At 45.1% G+C, this 17,252-nt stretch overlaps 1 protein-coding gene and 1 long non-coding RNA gene across 3 annotated transcripts in view; one reads left to right on the top strand and one right to left on the bottom strand.

Annotated features, from left to right (window-relative positions):
- Positions 1-17,252, top strand: part of LOC149333843 (uncharacterized) — a 48,109-nt gene that overhangs the window by 15,341 nt on the left and 15,516 nt on the right. The gene's annotated exons all lie outside the window — the stretch shown is intronic.
- The window catches only part of LOC149333844 (sulfotransferase ssu-1-like), a 28,265-nt gene that overhangs the window by 9,887 nt on the left and 1,126 nt on the right, over positions 1-17,252 (bottom strand). Inside the window, exon 1 of one of the 2 annotated variants that reach the window (XM_089556126.1) lies at positions 1,461-1,549. The exons of the other annotated variant lie outside the window; for it this stretch is intronic. Within the exon in view, the coding sequence (XP_089412252.1) occupies positions 1,461-1,532 (72 nt within the window). The 5' untranslated portion in view covers positions 1,533-1,549. Of the gene's footprint in view, positions 1-1,460; positions 1,550-17,252 lie in introns of those variants that run through there. 2 annotated transcript variants of the gene reach the window in all.

The following is a 17,252-nucleotide window of genomic DNA, read 5'->3' as shown; positions in this document are numbered from 1 at the left end:
AGACGATTAGAGTTAGATATTTACATATGCAATGGTGTCATTTAGGTAATGTTCTATTGCTACTGGCAGGAAAAGCCTGATATCATTAATATGCACAGTTATCTTTTTTAACCTGTACAGATTTTCAGTTTAAAGGCGGCGAGAAATCCGTCGGTGCGGTTTATTAAGCTGGAATATACTGTAAGGCGGACTAAATGGCTGCTATTAATCAATAATTAGAGGCGAATTATCCTAATGTATATAACAAACTTTTTATTTTTGATTTTGAGGGAGCAAGGTTATACTGCGAAATTCATGCCGTCATCGAAGGTCAGCGCTGCTTTTAAATTTTCTTAATCGGCAATGTGGTTCGAAATATCGAACGTCAAAAATGCGTATTTGAAAGGTTGCTCAGTTGGCTTTCCCGCATTACCTAATTGTATAATGGCGCTGTTGCGCATGTTATTGCCGCCAAAACCAAGGTAACTTTTCTACATCATCAAAAACACTAAATTGACGAATATGTGATGCCTAAGTAATGCGGGAGACGCCATTTTATAAATATGCAACGTGGGACGGAAACTAAGCGAGCTTTCGACTGCTCATTTTTGAAGTCGATCACACTCACAACCATAACCAGGAAGACCTCTCTTTTGTTCATTAGACTCTCTCTCTAGCCGTAAAACAATTTTAAAACGCAGCTAACCATCTACGTTGACGGCCATGAAATTCGCAGTATACCCTTGCCCGCTAAAATAAAAATAAAAAGGTTTGTTCATTTATTTTCTTAATTAATCATTTAAATATTGATCCATATGCTAGTGAGGGAGGACGCAACCCAAAGCGGAAGGTACGTACAGTCGGCGTAAAATTGAACGTGACAACTTTAGGGCTAACCTACTGTGATTGGTTGGTTGGTTTATGGGGTTTAACGTCCTAAAGCGACTGAGGCTATGAGAGACGCCGTAGTGGAGGGCTCCGGAAATTTCGACCACCTGGGTTTCTTTAACGTGCACTGACATCGCACAGTACACGGGCCTCGAATTTCTCTTCCAAAGAAATTCTTCCGCCGCGGCCGGGATCGAACCCGCGTCTTTCTGGCCAGCAGCCGAGCACCATAGCCACCGAGCCACCGCGGCGGCCCTAACCTACTGTGACCAAGTGCTCATCTGTTGTTTATATGTGCGAGAAGACTGAGAAAAACTAGATATTATTGGTCTCCTATGCCCTTTCAACGTTCACCCGCTATGTTTGGGAAAATGAGGGCTGGTATCAACAGGATAAAAATTATTTCTGTTTTTGTTGCAAGGCACAAACGCAGTCACCTTCAAGCTGACACCTACTGTACGTACGGCAAGGACATGACCAGCCTCTATCTGCTCTACTCGTTTTGGCCGATATTGTCATATTCAATATGAATAATATCCTCTCAACGACGGTACATTGTTGAGGGCAGCTCGTAAAAAGCAAAGTTCTCTTACGGGGACTCGTCTGGTGCCGCAGGAGGTCGATAATGTGGCTTGGCCGAAGGCGAAGTTACGTCTGCTGGACATCAGCACAAACGGTAGGAAGAGACAACGTTCTTATCGCACGAGCGCTCTTAAGGGGCGTACTAGTAGGCGCTCCTTATCAGCCGTGCGTACAGTAGCGATAGGTTTGTGATGAAGCTCGCAGAACGGCGCTGGCCTTGAGGCAGCAACGCCTTCGAGGACGTTTTTGCTGTGTGGCGATTTCAGATTAGAACATGCAACGGGTCGTGGTCGATAAGTTAGATTAATCGCATATTTTCGTACAGTGTTATTTTACCTGATGGAGTATTTTGATGCGCAGAAATTCATGATCACGAAGGCATGGACTCAGAGACCTTACACACTCTGCTGTTTTTGTCACTTTGGTTGCAAATGAGTGGACATGTATTAAAAAGATATATCTGAAAATTTATTCAGAGAGTATATGACAGCCCGGAACTGCGCACAGTTGTTCCGACAATTTCAAAGTTCTATTCCTTAATAAGAAATTGTGAGAATTTCGATGCAGCTTTCTGCAGACTTGGGAGGTTTTCATGTAAAAGGAGAATTAAATTATAACCACATACGTTTAACGCTGCATTCTACGCAAACTTTATTAATACGAAATTCATGAATATGTTCTTAAAGGACGAGAAAATATTAATGCACAAACTTCAAGACAGCACAGCACAAGAACTTTGGACGGCGATTAAAGAAAAATACCGGTTTTGATATTTTTATATTCTGTCCAGGTATTGTACACATTATGAAAATTCGTAAGCATTAAAACATGGAGAATGTTTTGGGCTTCGAAATATTTTTCTCGACACAAATAAACGGAGGCCTCCTTTTCAGTCCTGGGACAATGATTTATAAAAAAATATTTCGTATGGATTCAAAACGCTAACCAGCCGTCCATTGCATAATCTGTTCAAAAATCGCCCTGTGGATAGTATACGAACTGTTTTTCTTTACCTTTGAAGATTTTTATTTTTAGAACTTTGAGCTACGTAGGGGCTGTCTGCTGACATGGATTTTACAGCGAGGTGGTCACTATGTGCCTGATATGGATCAATAATTAAACTATTAACTGGCTCAAAATAACTAATGAACGTTGTTATTTTTCATTTTAGAGGGCGAGGTTACATGCGAAATTGATGGCCGTCAACATGAAAGATGTGCCTTTTTTAAATTTTCTGAATCGGCAATGTGGTTGGAAATATCGAAGGTCAAAAATAAGCGTTTAAAAATTTGCCGGGTTGGTACCTGATAATAAAGCGCCGTCGCTGCGTGTGGTATCGTCGCCGAAATCAATATAACCTCTATATCGTCAAATACATAAACCGCTGCTGTATTTGAAGCGTAAGTTGTGCGAGAGGCTTGGTTTGGTTTATGGGGTTTAACGTCCCAAAGCAACTTAGGCTATGAGAAACCCCGTAGTGAAGGGCCCCGGAAATTTCGACCATCTGGGGTTCTTTAACGTGCACTGACATCGCATACACGGGCCTCTAGAATTTCGCCTTCAAAGAAATTCAACCGCCGCGGCCGGGATCGAACCCGCGTCTTTCGGGTCAGCACGCGAGCACCGTAACCACTGAGCCACCGCGGCGGCTGTGCGAGAGGTGCCCTTTTACAAATATGCAATGCGGGAACGCCAAGTCAGCAAGCTATGAACTGCGCATTCTTGAAGTTTGACATTTTGAGCCGCACTGCCAGTTAAAAAAATTTAAAAATTTTTTGACGGTCATCATTTGCGCAATGGAGCCTTGCCCTCTACTCAAAAATTGTTTCAGTTATTTTACTTAATTAATCTCTTAATTATTTATCCGTATAGGTTACTTAAGTGTCCCTCTTGGTGTAAAATGCAGCCGAATAGGCCGCACCGATGTGCCCCTAACAGGTTTTAAAATAAAAATCTGCAAATGTGATAAAATTTACCTTTTCTCTGCGACATCCTTCTTTTTTCGCCAAAAGTTGCTTGAAGCGCTCGGCGCACCGTCGTAGCTTTATTTCCGTTTTCTTTATATCTCCCCTGTGCTTTAGGAGGCGAAAAGTGGATTGCATTTTTCGATGTCTTCTTTTTTTCTTCAGCTGATATTTTAGGTTGCAGCTCTTTCGTTCTGGTTGAAAGCATTCCACATGTCGGAGTTGCTTCCACGCTTGGGAAGTGTGTCAATTGTGTCGGAATATTTCTCAATTACGGCGTTGCAGCTCCAGTAAAATATTCTACTATGACATAAAAGCAAATGACATCACTACGGAATGACGCGCTCGCCATATGTGACCATACTGTCAGTGCTCAGTACCCCCGGTCATCAGCCTAGCCGTATGATATACGGCACCCGTCATCTCAATCTTGGTTCGTGGTCTATCCAGGAGCCGTCCCTATTGGGTGGCAGTGTGTGATATGGCAGCGACCGTACAGTCAGTGCTTTCAGTTTTTACAGAGGTGGGCTTCTAGTGAGCACAAGAATGGGCTTCATGTACACAACGAGCTTTAAGAATTCTTAGAGGTCCCCGTATTTACACAAGTTTGATGAGCAAGGTGGAACCACACGCATGTCTAACGTGGCATCTTGGTTTACGCTGCTTCCAAAACTCGCTCCTGCACTTTGTTTCCTTTTTACATTTGCCGAACACTTGGCGTTTTTATGCATTGTCAACTATAATTTTGTTAGATCTGCGGCAGATCACGGGCAAAGTTGGCTGCGGCTGGTACCTGCCATGTAAAAAAGGTCTACGGCGTGTATAAAAAAAGGTATGTCTGTCTATGGCCTTTTATAAGCGTCTATACAGACCCAAAGCGGCGCTTACTGCCAGCTATTGAAAAATTTATGGCACTGAAAGTACAGCTTCGGAATGATAAAATTGTTCTAAGAGCATTAGCTCCAACTCTCGCTTGTCACGGACGCGTCTTTGTGCAATTATGGCCAAATTAACCAAGGCAGTAACCGCGTGACCACACTATATTACATAGCAACAATGGGAGCACAGAGCCTCAACTGGTAGCAATACTTTCGATCCGTTATAGTATATGTGCCAGTATAGCGGCCATCCCTGTAGGGCTCCCCGCGACCACCATTTGCATAAAATTTCTTGGCCACCCATTTGACGGAGAATGTTTCAAGTGGTGTTAGATGACTTGCCATGTTCCTGAGATGAAAACTGCTGAGATGAAGCCGAAAATATGTGCGGGATTCGCAACTACAAAATTTCCGCCCTCAAACCGTGCATTCCGAGGGCCTTCAGAAGGCCATTACGGCCGAACCGTTTGCCGCAGGGGGTTCCAAATGGTGTCAAACGATTCATCGTGTTGTGATGCATGCTTTGCATTAAATATATTAAGTGATATAACAAGGAAATATAACGAATATAGCGACGGTGGCTGTTAATCACAATATTAGTGCAAAATTCATGCGGTAGATGGCACTGCATGTGTCTTAGAATGTTTCCAGAAAGGAAACATACGCAGGTGTTTGGATTTGGTCCTCTCCATGTTCGCTAATCACATCGATGTAAACACTTGAAGCCGCCGTAGCTAACCGTCTTAAGTCGAATAATGAGGCAGTGTTGGCGGAGAACTTTTTCTTTCGTGTGTATGAAAATTATATCAGCCCGAAGCTACGTCTGTACGTGGCCATAGGAAAGGTTTGTAGCAATATGGGCCAATTACCTGTAGCCCGCCATGGGATATTTTTGTATGCGCTGTCAGCAAGGCGGGTTATTTGCAACATAGCACGTCCCAGCACGGCGTCCACTAGGCGGGGGACTTCCAGAAGCACATGCGCCAAGCGACGTCGATACGGAGAGTGACAGTAATGAGTTAACAGCGACATGAACGGGTCAGTGGCATGAGACCAATGACGACAGTAGAGGTAATGTGCATGTTCACTCGCAGCTTGTGATCGGTAGGCCCGTTCAAGCTCGAAGGAGCACCGCCGATCGGGTGTCACGCCTTACTAAAGCACAGCGGCAGTTGGAAGTCTATGAGTTTCTGGTAGTGACGCAAAACTATCTGCAGTACTATCGATACTATCGATAATACTTTTTATATATACTATCGTTGCTATAAAATCAACCATGCGTACACACTGCATCCTAAACTTGGTTTCCCGAGTGTGTGGTATGGAGGTGATGATATGAGTTGCTGACAGGACTCGCCCATTTTCGCGGCCTACGCGTCACCGAGCTCTGCAGACGTTCCCTACGTAAAGTTGCTGGATAAAATGTTAGCTTGCGAATGTCCTAGTTGCGAAGCATGTGTGCGAAAGCCATTTCTGCAGCGGTTACGTCAAGCCAGCGCAACTTGTGGCGTTCATTGTTTCATCGGATGCAGTTCCAGGTATTTTTCCGAACTGTCCCAGTGCACGTTAAAGAACCACAGCTGGTCGAAATTTACCCGGAGACCTCTACTACGGCATCCTTCATAGCTTGAGTCTCTTTGGGACATTAATCCTCATGAGACTGTCAAACCAATCAGGTATCGCAAATGTTTTTCTTAGATCGCAGGCCAACAAATGCATAATATCAATATTGTTACTATCAATAGCCTTACCATCGACAGTTTCACTATAGGGTCTTGCCATCGATAGTGGTACTAAAGCAAGTAGTACTACCGACAGCAAAACTACCGATAGTAATATGGATAGTAATGCTATCGATATTAGAATCGGTAGTATGACTATCGATAGTCGACTATCGATAATGCACTATCGATAGTTTTTTTACACTATCGATAGTTTCAAAAAAACTTTCGATACTATCGATAGTCAATTTCCCAAGAGTTTTGCATCACTAGTTTCTGGGATTGAGAACTGCTGCTCGAGTCGCCCGCGCGTAAACTGTTTTCATCAAGTTCAGAATTTCGAACGGAAGACAAACGTTTGCCGCCAAACGGAGCTCCTTCCGGACTTCCTGGGAATGCCACCGATATTTGGAATCTTGACGAGCAGGGCAGTAATATGTTCCTGTTATGCTAGAATCTCCACGGCGCCGGCTGTTGGTTCTATTTTCACACCCTACGTAACTTCTGATGCACACAGAGGTCCACCTTCATATATTCCTGGCATAATTCACCAAGCAGCTTTATAAGAAGCTAACTGCGCAGAAACTCAAACCATGTATTTCCTGATGGACACTTACAACTACAAGCACACTTAGTACGATTAGCCGCCACGGTGGCTCAGTGGTTACGGCGCTCGTCTACTGAGCCGAAAGACGCGGGTTCGATCCCGGCTGCGGCGGCTGAATTTCGATGAAGGCGAAATTCTAGAGACCCGTGTGCTTTGGGATGTCAGTGTACGTTAAAGAACCCCAGGTGGTCAAAATTTCCGGAGCCCTTCACTACGGCGTCCCTCATAGCCTGAGTTGCTTTGGGACGTTAAACCCCAATAAACCAAACTAAACCAAACTTAGTACGATCGCCATAACGGCTAGTTGGTACTATGTAATGTATAGCGTAATATCAGCGCCAAATGAAACGCGAGTAAGGGAACTTGATTGCAAACTCCCATTCTGGTAGATATTGCACTTTACTGCATTTCATACATGAGGAGCAACGCTGTGAGAGCTACGCAAGCAGTCCGCGGGAGAAAATCTTTATTTCCTTTTTGTTTGATGTTCTTATAATTGGCTTCGCAAGAGTAGTGCCGCTTGCCGAATTGTATTTATCGATCTTATGTGGTACATATGTAAGCGGAACGCCAAGGTTCCTATGCCTTTAGCTTCGCCTCCTCCCCGCCAAGACATGTTCTAATGAATAAATAAATACAAAAAGGGAGCTGTGTTGCTCCACGCTTGTTCAGTGGCTGTGTGGTTTAAAAGTGCGCTCCATGCGCGCGAAATAGCGAAGGCGACGTGTACCAGCGACGTGCACAGCGGTCTCGGTGCTTGCGCACTCAAGCTTAGCAAACACGCCCGTAACCTGTTCTTTCTCTTAAGATTTTGAAGGTGTGCCTCATAGCCAGGTTTGCAGAAGAAGCATTTTCTCTACGGCGACGGTGTAGCGGCAGCGGCGATGACCAAGCCGGCATGCTTGCGGAGGCGAAGTCGCATCACACAGTGCCTGCACACTCCGGCTTAGTAAACACACTCCCGTAAACTGCCACCGCAGTCTGCTTGTGAGCAAATTGCAACATGCAAGTCAGAGTACGCGCCGCGACTGTTTCTGCACGTATACACAGTTGGAGCGCAGCGGCACGGTGGATGGAGCGCCGGTACCCGCGGCAAGGCACGCACCACGCCCTGCAGTGCGCCCGCTCGTATGGCCCGCTCCGAATGTAACCGACAAGCAGATTGTTCTCATCATTTAAACGTCACGGGTCTGCCTGACATCTGCAGGAAAGCAAATATTTTCTCTACGGCGGCGATCACCAAGACGACGTGCTTGTTGAGGTGAAGGCATCTCCTTCGACAAACCGGAAACGGCTTGCTTGTGTCTGATTGGCTAATCGCGGGGGCACTTCCAAGCAACGAGCGAAACTTCCTGTTGGTGCATATCCGAGCGACAAGGCAAGCGACACGATAAAAATGTTTCGCGCGACGGTGTCTCTCGTCGCTTACCGCCGTCGCCTTCGCGTTCGCGTGAGTTTTCGCGTACATGGAGCTCAGCCTTTAAGGTACGAGAAAGCGAGAGCGTGTAGTGAGCTATAAGAGTTCATTTAATCCTCATCGTTATCACCATCATCATCAGCCTGACTACGCCCACTGCATGGCAAAGGCCTCTCCTTTCTCTCTCCAATTAACCCTGTCCTTTGTCAGCGGCCGCCACTGTATCCCCGTAAACTTCTTAACCTCATCCGCCCACCTTACTTTCTGCCGTCCCCTGCTACGTTTGCTTTCTCTTGGAATCCACTTCGTTACCCTTAAGGACTAGCGGTTATCTTGCCTTCGCATTACAAGCCCTGCCCAAACCCATTTCTTACTCTTGATTTCGACTAAGCGGTCATTAAACTGCCTTTGTTCTCTCGCCCACTCAGCCCTCTTTCGATCTCTTAACGTGACATCCATCACGTGACTTCGGCTGAGCGAGGGACAAAAGCTTTCTTAGTTTTTCTAAGGGACACGGGTTTAGTGGACATACTTTGACAGTCATCTAAGGGACACGCTTTTAGTGACATACTTGTGTCACTAGTGACATACTTGTGTGTATGTGTGTGTGAGAGTGCGTGAGTGTTGAGTATGTTTGATGTCACTTTTTTTTCTCTCTTTCTCTCTTTCACCCTCTACTTTCATCCTCATCTGGAGTAGCATGTCAGGCCTATAACCAGGCAGACCTCTCCATTATTCACTAAAGTCTCTCTCCTCCTCCATCAGTTTTCTTTACATAGCTCGCTGCGTTGTCCTTAACTTAAGCTGAACCCTCTTCGTTAGCCTCCAGGTTTCTGCCCCATAGGCGAGTACCGGCAAGATACAGCTGTTGTATACTTTTCTCTTTTCTCATTTAATCAAGCTCCTTACAAATCTGTCATGTAATAAGCCTGCAGGCAAATCATTTACCATTTTTCGCTGACCGCAAAGGAACACACCACTTTTTGATGTAGGCAGAGCTAGCAAGAGCGCTAGCTTGACAGCGTTACACGTGCAGAAGGAAAGGAGTGCAGGAAGGCAGATTACTCGAGCGGTTGATTTTCGCAAAGAATACTTAAATACCACTATTTGGAAGTCTTAATAGACTACGCCTGTGTTAGCTCTCTAGGCGCCAATATTTTCTTACTCCTGTGTGCTCGTGTTTTTTTTTTTTCGCGCTTCATTTGACGCTGATTGTAGAGTGGCAGCGTAGCGAGCAGTGACGCCCATACGTTGAAAACTTGGCGCTTATGGTACGCACCCAGCGTTATCTCTGCAGTAAGTGAACAACTACAAGGTGTCGTCGTATTAAAAAAGCAAAGCAACGTCAAGCGTACGGGTTCTTTCGCGGAAAAAATAAATGCTTGAGCGCGTAGACTTTCAACGCGGCACACGAGGCGATGCCGAAGGATGACCACACGTCGAGTGCAGACTACCAACACAGTTTACAGATAGTCAGAGCTTGTGTCTTCTTTCGCCCTAGTTTCTTCTAGCGCGCGAAGTTTTATGCTAAAGTGCCTCCAGTCCAAGCTATTTGTGTTAATTTCCTAGAGGTACAGTTTCGGACGACTGACTTGCTTTTAGCAGCTCTTTTCGAGCAGCCTAGTTTGCGAGCTGTGGGCCGTGACGTAATTGTGGTGGTAGAGATTTGTTGACATAAAAAAGGAATAGTGCAAATTTTTATTAAAAGCCTAAGTTTGTTACTTCAAAACCACACCACACAACTCAGACCGAGAATAGTGACGCAGCAATAGGTAGCCGGCATGTCCAGGAGCCGAATCGTGGGACGCTGTCAATCCCAACACCCTCTCACGACAGTCTCAAGGCCCCGCTCCTATTTGTCGGCACCTGGCCACGGTCAGGGCGTGGCAATGGTCACGCCCTGCGGGCCTTTAAGACTCATTACGGCGACCTTCACTCGTATAAACACGGCCGATCCGTTTTTTGCTTTCATATGCGAACAAAAGATCCGCAGGGATCCCGAAACGTAATTTGTTTTTACCCTATTGTTCTTCCTTTCTTGGCTTGTGTTGGATTTTCTAGAATGATATCATTTCCTCGCCAGACGATTTTTCGTCGAACTCTGGAACTCTGAACTCTGGAAATACTGTAACATGAACCAACAAGCCCTGCATCACGTACTTCTGGACTACTGCTTGTGGTGAGTCGGTATAGAGGAGAAGACAGTTCCGTGGAGTAGAGAGGAGGACCTTTAAAGCAAACAAGCCGTCTCGTATGGCAACGAGCTGTGCTATCATAGAAGGAAGCTGCGCCTCTGTGATGCAGGAGCATGTCTGGCGTGCATTAGGTAGAGCTGGACAGAGGCGAGCAGTGTGCAACATGTGATCTTTTAGGCTTGCGTCCACGTAAGATTGAAGTGCACCTATGAAGTCTGCTGGGAGAGGGGGCTTGTTTCTCTCACTGAACGATGAGCGGTGTGCTTGAAACGCAGGGGTCGGTTTTTCGGTGACCTGTGGATGCTGCCAAGGAGGAGGTTCCAAAGGCGCTGTGTAAACACGCGGATAAGTAGGGTCCGAATAATTTGCAAGGGCAGATGCCGCAGGGATTGCTGATAATTTCAGGCTGTGCGCATTACGGCGCTGCTCCACGAGCTCATCAATCACATTCAGCTGAGCTTCCGCTAGTAGTGTCTGAATAGGGGTCAAGTGAGGAAGGCCAGTTATAACTCGCATGACCTCTCTGTTGACTGTTTCCTGTTGGTCCCAATCTTTTAGTGTAAGGCGTTGGAACTGGGCTTGATAAATGAGCAGAGGCTGCAACACAGAGCCGACTAATGTTCGAGCCATATTAAAGCATGCACCGCCTGTTTTCTGGGCAATTTGACGGAATAGATGCAGCGTACTGGCGGCCTCTTGTCGAGCAGATCGAACACAGAGTGCTGCAGAACCAGAGCTGTCCAGGTCGACACCTGGTACCCGCATCGACGAGGCTGTAGTAAGGAGTTCACCGCTCAAGGATAGCTGTGCAAGTGTGGGCGGCGTCTACCACATCGGTTTGTGATAGACATAAAGTTTGTCTTTTCAACCGACAGCGCCAGGGCCATCTTGGTGCATCACCGAGAGGTCTTGTCCAGTGCAGTCTGAAGTCCTGCTTCTTGGCGGATAAGGTGGGTGTGTACTGATCAAACGGTACTCATCAAACAGTTGATAATGAACAAAAAAATGACACGCATGCTTAGTGATGGCATCCATTTCCTTTATTATGCCCTGCTTTGCCATATAAAACTACAGTTGATAGTTGCGCTACGTAAAGTCATCGCGTTTCGTCCTCGTTCACTCAACGTATCCAAACTACATAGCGTTACATGAGGGTTCATGGAATTGCAACTTCTTAAGATAGTTGATATGAGAGCAGATTAATTAACCAGCTCAACATGATCATAGACTTATTCCTAAGTCCCCCCCGAAATCGACTGTTAGCTTCATAATCCGTCATATAGAGCCCTTTTCGATTGCACCTATTACTTGTCCGCAGATGGCGAGAGGATTTGGCTGACAGCTAACCACAGGTGTGACTCACCAGGAAGGTAGTTCTTCACAACGCGCCTAGAAAACTCGAGAAGGAGAAAGCAGAGGCACGGTATGAAGAACGTCGACAAGAGACATTAGTGGAAGATGCCGGAGACTGAATATATTGTCACCAAGAGCCGGTATAGCGTTAGAGGAAGGGCACACCAGTACTAGTACGGCAGGCACACTCAGCCAACCCACGCTCGAGCAGGGAAAGAGGAAGAAGACAGGCAGGTGCAAACGCACCGCATGGCGGCGTCAGTAAATGGCCAACAGTATGAAACTTAATTATTGTCAGAAGAGGAGTCACTGGCCCCTAGAAGGTCAGTGAAAAGAAAAGGAAGGGTTAATGTATTACGAGGCACTACAGAAGCGAACAGAATCAAGCGCAATCGGCAACGAAATTCCGTGCCACCCCGGGAGGCCTGGAGACAATAGGCGATGAAGATATGTTTCACAGCGAAGACAGTAAAGGGAAAGGCAATAAAGGCAGGAAGGAATGAAGGGACAGAGAATAAGATCTCAGCACGTGTTGATGCGGGTATACTTTGCCATATAACTAGAAATTTACGTACGCTATCAGCTGCATGGAAACGAACATCCCCCAAGGAAACTTGAGTGAAGTTCCATTTCTGCAGAGAAAATGCAGGGTATGAATAATTTACAACAGTCCTCATGACACATTTGGGATTTTCCCCAGCACTTCAATTTACCTGAGGCTGAGACGTCCATAACATGTATGAAGGTATTTCCATGCAGAAAACTGCTTCGCGAAATACTTGTACCTGCTGGTAATTTTAGACAGTGCAAGTCTCGTGACGTACTACAGGAAACGTGGGAAAAGCACTTACGAAGATTATTGCACCGTTCCCTGACCATTGGGTACAGGAAGAACGGGAAGTGGCTAGAAAACTCGTCTATGTAGGCTTGAATATGTTGACAGGGTGGAACCAGCGGAACACAGACGCAGGACAAGAAAAAGGAGGTACACACACCCCACTGCTGGTTGTCTGGTGGTCCGCAGAAAAAGGGGACCTGTAAAACCAAGCACCAGACGAGGTTCACTTCGGGTGAAGTAGGGGTGGTGTACTGCATCCCATTGTCCTGTGGGAAAACCTACTTCGGGCAAACCGGAGGGTGCATCAATGAACGTCTGAGGCAGCACCGAACAACGTTCAATTCAGGCACTGGAAGCAATTTAGCCTTGCATGTTAAGGTATGCAAAGGATGTTCTCCTTTGCTTCACCGTGCGAGCATTATCGGTCGGGGGAGAACAAGACGCGAGCGTGAAATTCTTGAAGCGTTTTTAATCAGGAAAAACAAGGAGATGTGTGTCAGCGATCCCTCGGTTTTTATCACGGATAAAGAATATAACTTTCTTTTATCTTAATACAGTTGTTCCCATCGTCCAGAGTGTGCGCTTGCGCAGGGAAACCTTTAAATGTGGTGGTTTTCTTCGAAATAAATCAGTTGCAAGTCCAGCGGCGTGGTGTGTGTACCTCCTTTTTCTTGTCCTGCGTCTGTGTTTCGCTGGTTCCACCCTGACAACATTATGAACCAACTATCCCAGCAATTTACGCGCTTGAATATGTAAATGTACAATCGCATAGAAATTATGATTGTAGTAAACTCAGTGAGAGAACAGAGAAAAATGTCGCTATTATACCCAGGAAGACTATTGTCCAGCTGAACGCGCCATGTGTGTAGACATTGTTACTTCCTGTGTATGCATTTCCGAAAAATTTGCGCCGCGTATCGTCACGTATGCGGAGCTGCTTCGTACAAGCAGCAGCATGAAAAGAGAATTTCCAGCATGACCGTGCTACACCAGGCGAAAGGACAAATTTTCTAACTCTTCTGTAAACATGCAGAAGTTCAGCATCAGTATGGCGGCTGAATAAGCCGCTACTTTACCCTGGTAGCACTACCCTAATAAAAATAAGCATGCATACGATCGGATCGATTTCGTCCCACTTTAAGGGACAGATGGTGGCGACAGCGGGGTGACCTAACCGCTTCCCTCTCGATCCATTTCCTTGTGATCCGGACATTCCAGCCAAGTCGCCTCTTCGCAGTTTGTACATACTGTTTGGAGGGTTGTCCATCAGAACTGCCATGGACAGACTCTCGCAAGGCGTTGCTACGGTGGCCTCGCCGGCACGGCCGCTTTGCCTGTCGTCTGACCTCAGCCTCTATTAAACGCTTTTGCCACAATTTGCAAGCTGGGCAGCATAGGATGCGCAAATGTTTTGGCTCAGCTGTCTCACTATGAGAAGCTGGTGGCGATTCCTTACTCTGTAAAACGTACTTCTTGAATTATTAAATGTTATATTATTAAGGTTTGAGTGGTGATGTAGCGGTCAAGCTCGCATAGGTGATGTACCGGTCGAGCTCGCATAGTCGCACGCGATTAGGCTCGAAGTGTTACCTCTTTGAAAGCTTGAAGCATGTTGTGTGGTTTGTGAATAATAAAAAAAAAATCTGAGCATAACATCGAAATAGTGTCATCAGTTGCAGTAGCCCATGAAATTAGTGCTGCAAAAAGAGGGAAAACAAGTTAGAGCGAGGGAAAATAATTATAAAGAAAAAGAACAAAAAAAGACAGGAGAGGCGAGATCGATAAATGGAAAAAGGAGCAGGAAATCAGAGAGCAATGAAAACAAGGAATAACGAAAGAAAAAGTAATCAAGTAGATAAAAATATTTTGATGAAATGCGGTCTGCAGCCAGAAGCCAGACAAACACTAATTACACCACTCAAGAGGCGTTGTGACGTTAAAAAAATGTGTTTTTTTTTTAAGAGAAAAAGTAAAGTGAGTAAATAGACCAGCAAAGAATCCTCATATGCAAAATTATAGCAAAAAAGAATATAAATAAAAATAATAAACGAATTAAATTGTAGAAAGAGTTTACGTTCCTGTATGACGCTAACAAATCTTTTTTTTTCTGTGAGTTTTAAGTGCCGCAGTGTGAAGACGGCTAAAAGAGAAGATTGATGACCCCATGCAATGAAGAGCATGTCTGTGAACAAGCCATATGGCTAGAAGTGAGCTTACACCAAGAGATTATTGCAAGCAAGTTAAGTTGTAGGAAACAAACTTGAATTAAGAATAATGAAAAAAATGTTTCTTAGACAGTCACCCCAAATATTGTAGGTTAAGATTTGCTACTGCAATACCAAGATGTGTCAATAATGACAAGACCAATTTTGTGTGACGAATATAAATTCACTAAATTGCTAAAATAAATGCCGCTGGGCCGGGCTCCCCATTGGCTATGATTCGCTGGTGATGGTAGACCCCCCCTTATGCATACCCCTTTTTTTCTGTTATGCAATTTTTTTTTGTTGCCATCTGGGCACACATTTCTTATATATGCTTAAGCCGGTTGTGCCTCCTGGCGGTGCGGGCCGGACACATTATTTTTTTTTTATTTTTTAACACTAACACTAACCTCTGTTTAAGAGAAACACGTGCCGACTCCTTACTCCGTAGAACGCAGTTCTTGAATTATTTAACCTGATATTCAAATCTGAGTGGTAATGTAGCGGTCGAGCTCGCATAGCCGCAAGCAATAAGGCTCGAAGGCTTACCTCCTTGAAGGCTCGAACCTCCTGAAGGGCAAGCCTTCATGAAAACAAGAAGGTTTGCCCTTGTGAGGACGTTTTCACCAACATATGTTTTAGCCTCCCGCGGTGAAGTGAGAGAAATGGATGATTAGTATGACAGAATTCGTGGGCGCGACGATGATGGAGAGCAAGGGTAAAAGGGTTAGGCAGGAATTCTCGCAACAGCCCTCTTCGGTCATCTGCATAATGTTCCTGCTGATGGAAGCTTCAGATATGAACTTTAAACGCAGTAAATCAAAGAAACAGCAAATAATTTCTCGGAGCTCGGAGAAGTTTGCAACCGGCACCGCTTGTAGGGTTCAATTGGTTCGCGAATTAAACGAGGCCTTCCACATACGCATGTGCAAGGGATCTTGCATCAGTCAATTGTCGATCAGTTTGATTGGCAGGGAGATCGATTTTCTAGCCATTCACTAGGCTATCAGTGAGAGAATCGACTCCGTGGTACCTTCCATGTTGCTTTTCAGTCGTGCTCCTTGGCGATATGCTCTGATTACGATTGGTGCTGTCTGTCGATTCTGTGTTTCTTGTTCTATTCTGTCGGCACTTCCTTTTATTACCTGCATGTTCAGGATTAAACCATCAGTTCTGAGTAAGCACTCGTCCTTGTGGTGCCTTGTTCTTCGTATTTTCTTGCGCTGCTACCTACCATGCATTTGAGCCAACTCGCCGAAGCCAACTCGCCGCTTAACAATCAGTTAAGCGCACAAAAAATGCAAGCAGTCCGCCACTGCAGCTTTGAAAATAAAATGTGCTCAGTAAGAGCGTAAAATCCAGTTTCATATACAACTGAAATGCAGTAAAAGCATAAGAATGAAATAATAATTTTGTCCTTTTATGTCTATTACAGCTAGAATAATGGAATGATTCATAACATTCACAAACAATGGTGTTTACATGGCCCCAGCAAATACCTCCTGGCACGCAGGTACAGTATTTAATATCATGACGCCAACACTATTGACGGACGGAATTCAAAGGTTCTTCCTTCATTTCTATTCGGAGCTGCTTATTACACCAATAGCCTGCATGTATTACGCTCTGCAATAAAAGCCGTCATTCTTAATCTTAGTAGCACTGTAGTGTGGCTCGCCTATATATTAGCTCATAATTGGACATGCAGCCCGGACGGACTATTTGCACTCGTTTGACATTTGACATCAGGATGATGCCTATAGGTTTGTTTCCCCAGCCAGTCCTTGGACATGCGGTCATCTGGCACGACCACGTCTGCTATTGTGCTTATTTTTCCCTTTCCCGGTTGACGTTTCCCTTTATGTTGATATACGATGAGTGTGTATTACTGAAATTCTGCTCCAGACGACAACTTCCGATTCTATGTCCCAGTACAAAGGCCCTAAAATGTTTAAACGTGTCTTTAAAATACCAAGCGATCCGATGCTACAGTGCTTTGCACTACGTATACTCATCAGCAAATGCAATCTCAGTCTTCTATAAATGGAATTGTTTTCTATCAATAAGCCCCGAAACAAAGGTGAAATGGCATTCAGTGCACGAATTTCGTTATTTGAGATGAAAATAAGTGCTCCAGTGGGACAAGCGAGCACGTGGTTCATATGTATCCTCCATTTCTTACATCTCGCACAGTGAACATAGCAATGCGGTGTTCGAGCGCACCGCGAAAACGCAGTTAGGTTACAATGAGTGTTATAAATAAGGGTCAAACCTTTTTTTCAGACAAAAAATAAATTGCTTAACAGCATAAATGCAAGTTCTTACTACGTGCCGTTGAAGAAGTGGTGAATAGGTTGCTACTTTGCAAAACAAGACATTTGCAAATTAAATTAGCTAAAAGCTTAGCATGCGGATGCAGAAATTTTTATTTTCAATAGAAAAAGAAGAAATAGTTTGCGCTGCTTCTGGAATTAGGAAATGTAGGACAACTCCTGTCTCTTTTCACTTGCAAACACCCAGAGCTGCGGCGGTGGCTCAGTGTTTACGGTGCTCGGCTGCTGACCCGAAAGACACGGGTTTGATGTCGGCCGCGAACTTCTAGAGGCCCTTGTGCTGTGCGATGTCA

This window comes from Amblyomma mixtum, chromosome 8 (genome assembly GCF_055824585.1).
Source record: "Amblyomma mixtum isolate Tamu chromosome 8, ASM5582458v1, whole genome shotgun sequence".
Taxonomy (NCBI): domain Eukaryota; kingdom Metazoa; phylum Arthropoda; class Arachnida; order Ixodida; family Ixodidae; genus Amblyomma; species Amblyomma mixtum.
The sequence above is the reverse complement of the archived record's forward strand: the minus strand, read 5'-3'. Positions and strand labels throughout refer to the sequence as shown.